This window comes from Lissotriton helveticus, chromosome 8, assembly GCF_964261635.1.
Source record: "Lissotriton helveticus chromosome 8, aLisHel1.1, whole genome shotgun sequence".
NCBI lineage: Eukaryota > Metazoa > Chordata > Amphibia > Caudata > Salamandridae > Lissotriton > Lissotriton helveticus.
Window position 1 is genome coordinate 1687228828 of NC_136069.1, and position 12194 is coordinate 1687241021.

General features: G+C 49.2%; 1 protein-coding gene across 1 annotated transcript in view; it reads right to left on the reverse strand.

Annotated features, from left to right (window-relative positions):
• Window positions 1-12194, reverse strand: part of LOC144774089 (extracellular calcium-sensing receptor-like) — a 153508-nt gene that overhangs the window by 4913 nt on the left and 136401 nt on the right. The window contains exon 5 of the mRNA XM_078659115.1: window positions 9678-9801. Within this exon, the coding sequence (XP_078515241.1) occupies window positions 9678-9801 (124 nt within the window). The remainder of the gene's footprint in view (window positions 1-9677; window positions 9802-12194) is intronic.

Here is a 12194-nt window from a genome sequence, read left to right on the forward strand (position 1 = left end):
AGCTGAAATCCTTTTGCAAGCAGTTGAAAGTTCCTACCACAGGCATTTCCAAGAGAGCAGATTATCTCAAAGCATTGGAGGCCTGGTTAGAGGCCAGAGACCCCTCTGCCCCGGTGGTGGTACCGACAGAGGAAGGGGAGGAGGAAGTGCCCGTGACTGGGCCTGTATCCCCTCCTGGCAGCAGTGTTTCCTCCAAAGGTCTTTCCCCTGAAGAAAGAGAAGAAAGGGCGAAGGAGCGAGCCTACAACGTGGAAATGGCAAAACTTAAGATAAATGGGCAGTTGGAGATAGAGAATGCAAGAGGCAGGAGAGAAGCTGATTTGGAGATCAAAAGATTAGAGTTTGAAAGAGAGAAGTTAGCTTTTGAGCGTGAGAGAATGGTGAGGGACATGGAGCTCAAAGCTAAGGAGTTAGAATTGAATCCCTCTGGTGGCAGCGTCCCATCTGTGCCTGCAGAAAGTAGGTTTTATTTTCCCAAAGATGTGATCAAAGATTTTCAGAAGAATGAGGATATTGGTCAGTGGTTTAAAGCATATGAGTTAGCATTGTTGGCCCACCGGGTCCCTGAGAAGGATTGGGGAGCGGGGTTGTGGGGTCGCTTTGTGAATGAGGGAAGAGATACCCTGTTAGACATGCCTGTTGAGAATAGGACGTCTTATGCTCATATGAAAGATGCTTTAATGTTAAGGTATGGCCTAACCCCAGAAAAGTACAGACAGGCCTTTAGAGAATGTAAGAAGTTGCCTGGTACCACGTGGGTGGAGTATGTGTCATATTTTTGCAGAGCCATGGATGGTTGGGTAAAGGGCAGCAAAGTGGAAAGTTATGATGCTCTCTATGATTTGTTTGCTTGGGAGCACTTGTCTAATAACTGTTTTCCAGAGCTGCGCCAGCACCTTATTGATAGCAAGATATCTAACCCTAGAAAACTTGCTGAAGAGGCGGACCGCTGGGTCAGTACCAGGGTCCACAAGGGTCCAGTGGGAGACTCAGCCAAAGGTGGGCAGGGTCCCCAGCAGAAGAGTGGGGGGGACAAGGGTAAACAGAAGGAGTCCCAGAAAGGGCCCCAAAGTAATCCCCAAGGGAACCAAGGGAAAGGTTCCCAGCCTCCCCCTGTGAAGAAATCAGAGGCCCCGCCAGGTAAACCTGGTCATAGGGGCCCACTGACCTGCTTCGTTTGTAAGCAGGTAGGACACCGTTTTTATGACCCTCAGTGTCCCTTGAAGAAGTCTGGTGCACTACCCAGTGCACCACCCCGTCAGTTGGCTAGTGTAGCTCTGGGAGGGGAGGAGATGGTTGCCCATGGTGGGGAGGGTCCTGCAGAGATGTCCCTGGTCTCTCTAGGAGACATGGAATTGGTCCCGCCACCCCCTCTGCCTAGTAACACTAAAAAATATAGGCAGTGGGTGACCATTAATGGCCATAGAGTTGAGGCTCTCAGAGACACCGGAGCGAGTGTGACAGCTGTCAAGTGTCACTTGGTGTCCAGAGAGCAGGTTGTTCCCCACGCATTCTACCCTGTGATAGCTGCTGACAACTCCCAGAAAGAGTGTGAGGTAGCTCAAGTTTCCTTTGAATGGGGGGGAGTTTCGGGTACTCTTCAGGTTGCTGTGAGGCCCGCCATGCCTGTTGATTGTCTCCTGGGCAATGATTTGGAAGACTCCCCTTGGGCTAAGGTGGAGAGGGAGACACATTTGAAAATGTTGGGTGTGCCAGAGTGGGTGTGTGCAACCACTCGATCCATGACAGCAAGTAAGGGTGTTGATGGGGTTCTGGAGCCTGAGAGTATGGCCCAGGACCCAGCTGTGAAGAGAAGAGGCAGGGGGCGCGGGAAACCGTCCCCCGTAGTTCCCGTGGTCCAGGAGGAGGCAGACCTCGAGGGGGATGCCCTGGAACCCACAGGTGAACAAGTTGCCGAACTGGGAGACCTGCCCGAGCTGACCCATTGGCAGCAGGATGGTGGTCCCTCCAGGGAGGAATTCTGTGCAGAACAGAAAGTGTGCCCTTCTCTTGTGGGTATGAGGCAGCAGGCCTCAGCCCAAACCTCAGGTGATCAGTCAGGGTCACATTTTGTGTACTGGGAGAACGACCTCCTGTATAGCGAGCCTAAGGCTGCTGAGCCTGGGTCAGCCCGTGTGCTGGTGGTACCCCAGCGCTTCAGAGCCTTCCTACTGGGTTTGGCTCATGACGTTCCTTTAGCTGGACATCTGGGGCAGGACAAGACCTATGACAGGCTTGTCACCCATTTCTATTGGCCTCAGATGCGAAGGGATGTAGACATCCAGTGCAAGACCTGTCAGACTTGCCAGGCAAGTGGGAAAAGCGGGCGGAAGCAGAAGGCTCCCCTCCAACCTTTTCCCGTGGTCAGTACCCCCTTTGACCGGGTGGGGATTGACATTGTTGGGCCACTGGACCCCAAGACAGCCCTGGGCAACAGGTTCATCCTGGTCTTGGTGGACCATGCCACACGGTACCCGGAAGCCATCCCTCTCAGAACAGTGACTGCCCCCGTGGTGGGACGGGCGCTGATGGGTGTTTTCTCCCGAATGGGGTTCCCCAGAGAGGTGGTGTCAGACCGGGGCACCAACTTCATTTCCAACTATATGAAGTCTCTGTGGAAGGAGTGTGGGGTAACTTATAAGTTCACCACTCCTTACCACCCTCAAGGTAATGGGTTGGTTGAAAGATTCAACCGTACCCTTATAGGCATGATCATGGGTCTTAAAGAACCAATGAGGCGTAAATGGGACGTCCTCTTGCCATGCCTGTTGTTTGCTTACCGTGAGGTGCCACAGAAGTCTCTAGGGTTCAGCCCCTTTGAGCTTTTGTATGGTCACCCGGTAAGAGGACCTTTAAGTCTGGTCAAAGAAGGCTGGGAGCAATCTCCCAGGAAACCTCCCCAGGATGTATACAGTTACATGCTGGCCTTTAGGAACCAGACTAGGCGCTTCAGGGATCTTGCTCAGGCAAATCTGGAGGCCAGCCAGGAGGAGATGAAGCGGTGGTACGACCAGAGGGCCACTCTGGTAGAGCTTCAGCCTGGACAGAAAGTTTGGGTCATGTCACCTGTGGAACCTTGTGCGCTCAAGGACAGGTGGACTGGACCATTCGAGGTTGTGGAGAAGAAGAGCGATGTCACCTACCTGGTGGATTTAAAGTCTCCCAGGAACCCCTTGCGGGTCCTGCATGTCAACCGATTGAAGCCCCACTTAGAAAGGTCCGAAGTGGGCATGCTCCTAGCTACAGATGCTGGAATGGAGGAGGAGAGTGAGCCTCTTCCTGACCTCCTGTATGCAAAAGAGCAAGATGGGTCAGTGGATGGTGTTGTCCTCTCTGACACACTGACCCCTGAACAGCAGCAGGATTGTCGCCATTTGTTGGGGCAATTCCCTGATCTGTTTTCCTTGATTCCTGGTGTTACTCAGTGGTGTGTCCATGATGTAGACACCGGGGACAGCACTCCTGTCAAGCACAAGGCTTACAGAGTGACTGACAAGGTCAGAGCATACATCAAGGAGGAGGTCTCCAAGATGTTTGCCCTAGGGGTGGTTGAGTCCTCTAGCAGTCCTTGGGCCAGCCCCGTGGTCTTGGTTCCAAAGGCTGCAGCGCCTGGTGCTTCACCGGAACTTCGGTTCTGTGTGGATTACCGAGGACTCAATTCAGTCACCAAGACTGACGCGCACCCCATCCCCAGAGCTGATGAGCTCATCGATCGGTTAGGGGCTGCCCAGTACCTTAGTACGTTTGATCTAACGTCTGGGTACTGGCAGATCGCCTTGACCGATGGGGCAAAAGAGAGGTCTGCATTCTCCACACCAGATGGGCACTACCAGTTCCGGGTTATGCCCTTTGGGATGAAGAATGCCCCTGCCACCTTCCAGAGGTTGGTCAACCAGGTCTTGGCTGGACTGGAGGATTTCAGTGCCGCCTACCTGGACGACATCGCAGTGTTCAGCGCCAGCTGGGAAGAACACTTGTGCCACCTCCAGGAAGTGTTGTTGGCCCTGCGCAGAGCAGGCCTCACAATCAAAGCCAGTAAGTGCCAGATTGGGCAGGGTTCAGTGGTGTACTTGGGGCACCAAGTAGGGAGCGGCAAGGTGGCCCCCCTGCAACCCAAGATTGATACCATCCTGGCATGGGCACCGCCCAAAACCCAGACTCAGGTGAGAGCCTTCCTGGGTCTCACGGGTTACTACAGGAGGTTTGTCAAGGATTATGGTAACATTGTGCACCCCTTGACTTCGCTGACTTCCAGGAAGCAGCCACGACTTGTGAACTGGACTGACGCCTGTCAGACGGCCTTTGACACCCTGAAAACTGCAATGTGCACAGCACCCATACTCCAGGCACCCGACTTTTCGAAAGAATTTGTTGTCCAGACGGACGCTTCAGAGCATGGCGTGGGGGCTGTTCTAGCTCAGGTGAATGAAGAGGGCCGAGACTTACCTGTAGCCTTCATCAGCAGGAGGTTACTCCCCAGGGAACAGAGATGGAGTGCGATAGAAAGAGAAGCATTTGCTGTGGTCTGGGCACTGAAAAAGCTGAGACCCTACCTGTTTGGGACTCACTTCCGGGTGCAGACAGACCACAGGCCCCTCAGATGGTTGATGCAGATGAGGGGTGAGAATCCAAAGCTGTTGAGGTGGTCCATTTCCCTACAGGGGATGGACTTCACGGTGGAACACCGCCCTGGCACAGATCACGCCAATGCTGATGGTCTGTCCAGATTTTTCCGCCTTAGTGATGAGGACTCCCTAGGGTAAGGGTAGTTCTCCCCACATTTCAGCTGGAGGGGACACGTGTTAGACCTGGCATCATTGGCATGAGTCTCTCCTCCATTTTTTCTGTTTGCCTCTTCTGTTTACGATGTTTTTGCTGGTATATGCTTTGGGCACTGTGCCACTGCTGATCAGTGCCACAGTGCAAGTGCTCCCTATGTGAAATTGCTGTATTGATTGACTTCCATGTTTGGCTTATTTGGTTTACTATCAGTCCCTAGTAGAGTGCACCAGGGGTGCCAGGGCTTGTAAATACAAATGCTGCTAGTGGGCCTGCAGCACATGTTGTGCCACCCACAAGAGCGGCCTAGTAAAAGTATGTCTGAAGGTCTGCCATTGCCAGACCACGTGCAGTCTGACTGGCACGAGGACTGCGCAAGTACACCTACTTGCCAGTCCCTAAACCTTCCCTTAACTTCATGTTAGTCACCCCTATAGTAGGCCCACGGGCAGGGTGCATTGTAAGCATAAGGTAGGACAAGCCTGACAAGGTTGGCATGTCCTAATAGTGAATTACATCCATAGTCGTTTTTCATTATTGTAAGGTAGCCTGCTCTCCATCAGTTAGAATGGGCTGCCAGGATTATTAAGGTTATAATCCTAGCGGGCTCAGGGAGCATGGTGCAATGTCGAGTTTGGTATCCCTGAACTCAGGGTTTAATAACGCATCCGTTTGTGTGGATGGTTTTTGGACTCTGTGTTTGAAAATAGCACTTTTAGAAAGTAGCTATTTTCTTGTCTAACTGTCTACCGGTCCCTGCTGGTTCTGGTGTGCTTGTGACAGGAGCTGGGTGGCTCCAGAGAGTCTGAATGAGTCAGTGTGGGATGAGTGGGGCATTTGCATTGAGAGTAGGGGAGAGTAGCTCTTGATAGCCTGCCCTGCCTGATACAATGTTGGCTCCGCCCCCCTGCCAGGCGACTGATGACTCTGTGCTTGCCTGGGACTTTCCTGGCCCGCCTCCTGCCGGGCAGCTGATGGCCCTGCCCCTGCCAGTGACAATGCTGGCTCCGCTCCTGCTGAGCGGCTGAGGACTCTGCCCTGCCCAGTGAATAGGCCAGGTGCTCTGGCCTGGCAACACCCACAACAAACCCAGGATGGGGGGAAATTCCCCTGCATGGACAAAGGGATCAAAGCCAAAAAGGGGTATAAGAGAAGGACCCCTGAACCAAGAAATCAGATCACTTCTGACAAGGAAACCTGAACCAAGGACAAGAAGCCTGCTGATCTAAGGACTGCCTACCCCTTCTGCCAGAGTGCTGTTTGTTGGGGGAATCCTGCATTGCTTCTTTATTTTTTGCCAAGGAACCAGGAGAGAGGAACTTTTGTGTGTACTCTCACTCTTTGCTGAGAAAATCTCCAAGGGCTGGAAGAGTGCCAGTCTCCTGTTGAAGTCACAGGGCTAAAGGACTTCATCTGTTAAAGTGCTATTTGCTGGAGTTTGTGAATCCAGCACCTCTGAAAGAATCCAGCAATCTCGACGCCGACGGACGCCGCCGAATCCAGCTCGACATCGTGAGTAACGGCTCCAGTGTCCCGCTTCCTCGACGCCGGCCGCCGGGCCCGATCGACGCCAGCAGCAACGCCAGTGAGTAGTGAGTTCGGCTCCAGCTCCAAGTGACCCCGTGTCTGCACCGCCGCTGATCGCATCGACTTCGAGCCCTCTCGACGCCGTGAGCGCTGCTCACTCTTGCACCATCGACATCGACGACGCCGTATCCTGCTTCATCCCGTGAGCGCTGCTCCCGCCTGACTTCGGTCGACGCCGCTGCAGATCGCCCCGACTCCGAGGCTCGATCGACGCCGAAGACGCGACGCCGGACATCTCGACGCCGCTGATCATCGAGTGCTTCACTTTTTCCAAGGTACTGTGTTGTTGGGGTCTGTGCGACTCCGGGCTCGACGTAGCGCTCCTCGCGGTCGACGCCGAACCTTTGGATTAATTTTGCCTCGACGTCGTGTGACTCCCGTGTGGGTTACATTGTTGCCAAGAACTGTGTTTTAGAGAAGAAGAGTTGCTTTTGATACTAAAGACTTTTGTGCTAAGAAGAAACCGTGCTTGAACTATTATTTTTCCTTCCAAGAGTATTTATTAAGACTGTGGTATATTTTTGTCGTTATTTGGTCTTGTGCTAAACCTTATATAAAAATACTTATTTTTATAATACTACTGTGTCGTGTCCATTTGTAGTGTATTCACTTTATTACTGTATGTGGTCATAAATGCTTAACGCACTGCCTCTGAGATAAGCCTGTCTGCTTTGCCAAGCTACCAAGGGGGTGAGCAGGGGTTATCTAAGTGTGTGATCTCCTTGCCCTGACTAGAAAAGGTGTGTCCCTATTTGTCAGAAGTGTATACCTCTGCCAACTAGAGACAGCCGCTTCTAACACCCTGATACAGGGTTAAATTGTCTCCTTGGGCCCCCAATGAAGGAGGATGCTTCCTTTAAAGTGGTAATTCGATGAGCAGCTGAGGTCCTGGATCTACAACTTCCTTGAGTTGTAGGCAAGACAAATATCCTTATTGAAGTTTTGCAACCTGGGCCACCCTTTCTTTTTCTAAGCCCTTGCTTCCATTCAATGAAGCCCACACTGACGCCTTATTGTGCACGTAGTCCACGCCCTGTTTGTGTTGTTGGTAAATATGCAGGTGGTCAGACTCTGTAGACCAACCCACTTACTAGCAGACAGGGAGTTGAAAAGGGTGGGGGCATTCAGGAAATTAATGTTCTCTTCAGATAGTGTAGCATTGAGGCCAGTCAGTGCTATTTGTTTATTTGGATGATATACACACGTGCCGTCTGGGACATTGCTTGCAAGATCTTGCCAGGTTGGACAGGATGTGGCCAAAGACATGATTTGTGCTGACCTTAATACTGCTGATTGTCTGGAACGGGTGAGTGACACCATTATTATGGTGCTACATTGCCATGTGTTTGTGAGCCACAGTTTTCTAAGATGTACAGGCCTTCTACTGGATATGCCTTTTGATCTCTCATGTCTATTTGGCGAATAGGCTGATCTGCCATATCGCACCTTAAAGAGTGCACCGCCAAGGCACACTTTCGGGGTCTTTCGGCCCCTGCCAAAGAATTTCCTCACCAGTACAATAAATTCCATGGGGTTGTCCTACGGGCAGTGCCAGTATCCCCAATCCCCTCTGCAGTCACCCCTGTCCTTCAGCGGCCGTGGACGTAGATCTGGCAGGCAGCTCACAGGACAACCTGGTTTTTAGTCCTCTAAGTATCATTTCTAAGTGGCAAGAGCTTCCAAGTCACTTTAGCTTCCCTTTAGTGACACACAACCACCATGTTAGGAGGCAGAACCCATTACTTTCTCCCAGGGTGGTGATCCATCGACAGATGGGTACTCCAGATCGCTCAGCATGCTTATCTGTGGGCGCTTCGTTCTGATCCACCACACCTTCCTCACATCATGCAATCCCACAGACCGAACCTGAAGTTCATGGTAGGCCAGGAGCATTTTCAGTTTGCTGTGTTCCCCTTCTGTCTCATCAGTGTCCCTTTGGTGTTCACAAAAGTGGTAGAGGTCAGAGATAGTAGTTCTTCCTACCTGGATCAGTTGTTGTTAAAGGCAAGCTCACTCATAGACCACCTCCAGAGAACGGCGAACCTCTTGACAACATTGGGGGTCACGATCAACCAGGCTAAGTCGAACCAGATGCCTTCACAGAGGATTCCTTTTATAGTAGCTGTCTTGGACACAGTGCAGTACAAGGCCTTCCCTCTGTCCGAAACGGCCCAGGACATTTGGGCTATGATACTGAGGTTTCATCTTCGCTCCTGGATCTTGGTGAGAGTTGCCCTGAAGCTTCTTGGCCTGCTAGCCTCCTGCATATTACTTGTCAACTGCACCATCTGGAATATGCAGGTTCTGCAGTGGAATATGAAGTCCCAATAGACCCAGCACCAAGGCAACCTCTCAGAAGCCATCCATGTTTTGGAGATGACCGCATGTGATCTGCAATGGTGGCTACTCAATTGTAATTGGACCAATGTCAGTGCCTCTCTCTCTGCTGGTTTGTGGAGGTAGTGATTAGAGGACTCTGGTCTCTGGCACAATCCTGGCTCCATACCTTTAGGGTGGACAATCTCAGCTGGTGCTTCACAAATGGGATATGCATCCAAAGTGGCACTAGGCATCTTCCGACAATAAAAAGAACCTTTGCTAACTCTTTTTGCCACTGTTGAGAATGCACATTTCAAACACTTTGCACATTGGAGCACAAGACTCCTGTATGCCTTCCTGCCTTTGCCTGTCATGCCCCTCCCCTGAGTTCATATGAAGATCAGGAGCAACGGGGACAAGTCATCCTAGTGGCTCTGAATGGGGCCAGCTGAGTGTGGTACCTGGAACTACTGGGCATTAGTCCTGTCCCCTGATCGCGTTGCCACTCCAGAGCATCTTCTGTAGCATCCGAATGGGAGGGTCAGGCACTCAAAGTTGCTCAAATACAGCTCTGTGCATAAATGATATGAGCCATCAAATGATTAAGTATTTTCTACAGATATGACCTACCTGTACGATTGTTCACTATCCAGGTGCTTAGCGGCTTCTTTATATAAACCATTTGAATTCGTTTAGTCCTTATTATAGAATCAAAGGTGAGTAAATGTGGCATTAGCATATTAATTGTACACTCATGAGTTTAACTTGGCGATACGTTGAACATTGATATTGTGCATTTGATACAAGTATAGGTTGATATTATTGACTTCAGTATTTTGACAACTAAATTATCCGATATAAGTGTCATCCAGTCGACCCGATCAGTACAATGTCCAAGGGCAAAAGCAGAAACATCTTGCTCCACAACTGTACATTTGTCAGCGACTTTTTAGTAGTACTTAACATCCTCAATTTAAGAAACCCAAGTCCACCTGTGTCATTGCTGACCTCTCCAAGGGAGCAGGGGATACAGTCAAAGCAGCACACGGGCTCCCCTTCTCTGGTGGCCCTTCTGTATCCAGGAGGACAACTCGCACTGCAGACAGAGCGGGGGACCTGCAGGAAGAAAAGAGGACTGCATTCGAAAGATGAAGGACATGGCTAACGCTTCCTGCCTGGGTAGGGGCAACACCTATCAACAGGGCCAATGTAATTAATTTGTTTTTTAATGGGCTAATATCAAAAAAGGGGCCAGACCAGTCCCAGACTTCTACGTGGGGATACACAAACAAAATCCAACTCGGGTACCTACCCACCAAGCCATGTCTCACATAGTTCTCAATGTCTACCCCTTTCTGCTTACATTTTATCCATTGCCCTTTCTCCTGAAGTAAAATACTTTTATTGGACATTACCAACACTACTCAATGGGGGTGTTGTCCCTTGTATTTCACAGAATCAATGCTCATCAGAACTGGTGCTATACTACATCTAGGGCAGTACCTGTACTTTTCTATAGTTCTCAACACTGCTGCTATATTTTTACTTGAAAGTTGTATGTATCAAGCTGTGACAAAAAAGTAAAGGCTCCTTGCTGGACATAATTGTCTTGTGCATCTGGCGGGATTTGGCAAGGCAGTGAATTTCACTCTTTCCATTATAGATATGGGTCTACAAGCCCCAGCATTTATATAACACTTAACTTGTGTACCAAAGTGCAAGGCCAAAATACTTTCTCAGGAGCCTACTGCCGAGTGCCAGGGTTGCCTTTTTCTTCTACCACCCTGGAGTTCCTACCTCTTTATCCCACTCATCCAGGTTGTTTTACAGCCCTGCTTTCTTCCTTTGTCATCGTTTACCCATATTTCTCTCTTCCTCCTTTCTCTGCTTTTCTCGGGCCAATGTCTGATGATGGAAAATAATTCCCAGTTCACAAAAAATGAGTGCCGGTGCTCAGCACCTGCAACCACTCCCAAAAATTAAGCACTGTATTTACATTACTGTTGGTTAAAACACTGCATTTGCTGAAGTGACTCTCAGGACACTGGACCAGATGGCAGCTAGGAGTGGGCAAGGGTGAAATGGAGTGTGTCATTCACAACAATAGGATCCATTCTGTAAGCTCAGCTAATGCTTCCTTCTGCTTAGAAGTATGCGCTCTGTCAAGCTGAGGCGAAAACGCCAAAGGGCTCAGGCTTCTGCCCTTTATGGATGATAGATTTACTAAGATTCTATAATCTGTGCTCAGTGGCCTATCAAGGTGCCATGTGCCCTTTATCAGCCTTAGTTGGGTGGCTAAAGACAGCCGTACACATGGTGCAATGAGTCTCTAGCACCTCCTTAAACTGTACATCCCAAGCTAATGATAGCAACACCACTGCTGCAGATGAAAGAACAATACAGCTCCAAAGAACTGTACCCTACAGGTGAAAAGAGACGACTTGTATTGACTCCATAGATGCCAAACAACCCCCCTCTCAATTCATAAATACTCCATTCACACATTGAGGATTGTGACTGCTCAACTAATTCTTGCAATGGTTTTGTTCTTTTTTTAAAAAATACGGGATTATAAGCCCTTGTTCTATGAACGCATGCTGTTGCCTGTCCTGCAGAAATGCATTTTTGCAGAGGCACGTTATTCTGAAAATGTCAGAGCAGCCTGGTGCCTGTGAGTGATTTGGGCAGAGTCGGTCTCACCTGGCCACCTTTGGCACATGACTTAATGATATTTCTCAATCCTCTTAACACACAAGGTAATTACCAAACTGGAGAGGGAGATAACAATCACTGGCTTAGATGCACTGAACCTACATCAGATCGTCCACAAACCCACACACGTTGCTGGACACATTCTAGATGTCATTTTTGCGATGACAGAGCTAGTTACCTTTCAAACAAGAACTCCACTCACATGGTCCATTTGCTTGTTTTCCAACATAAAACAACTCACCTAAAACCACCCTGCAGGCTTCCATCTATCGACCATGGAACAAACTCAATTTTGAACACTTCGAAACAGAGCCAACTTCTAAAACAGATCTATACACAACTTTTGTTCAAAAACTATGGGCCCGATTCACATAACTAACTTAAGACAAAATCCTAAACTAACTACTTTTGGTATTCACAGAAGGCATGTAGTAATAGTAAAGTTAGGATTTTGTCTTAAGTTTGACTTAAGACAGACTTAAGACAAACGTAAGACAGACTTAAGTTAGGATTTTGTCTTAAGTCTGTCTTAAGTTTGTCTTAAGTTTGTCTTAAGTCTGTCTTAAGTCTGTCTTAAGTCTGTCTTAAGTCTGTCTTAAGTTTGTCTTAAGTTTGTCTTAAGTCTTAAGTCAAATTTAAGACAAAATCCTAACTTTACTACTACTAAATGCCTTCTGTGAATACCAAAAGTAGTACGTTTAGGATTTTGTCTTAAGTTAGTTTTGTGAATCGACCCCTATATGAGTGGCTACAGGAAGCTTTTAATATCCTAAAACAACATAGCAGAAAAAAAGGAA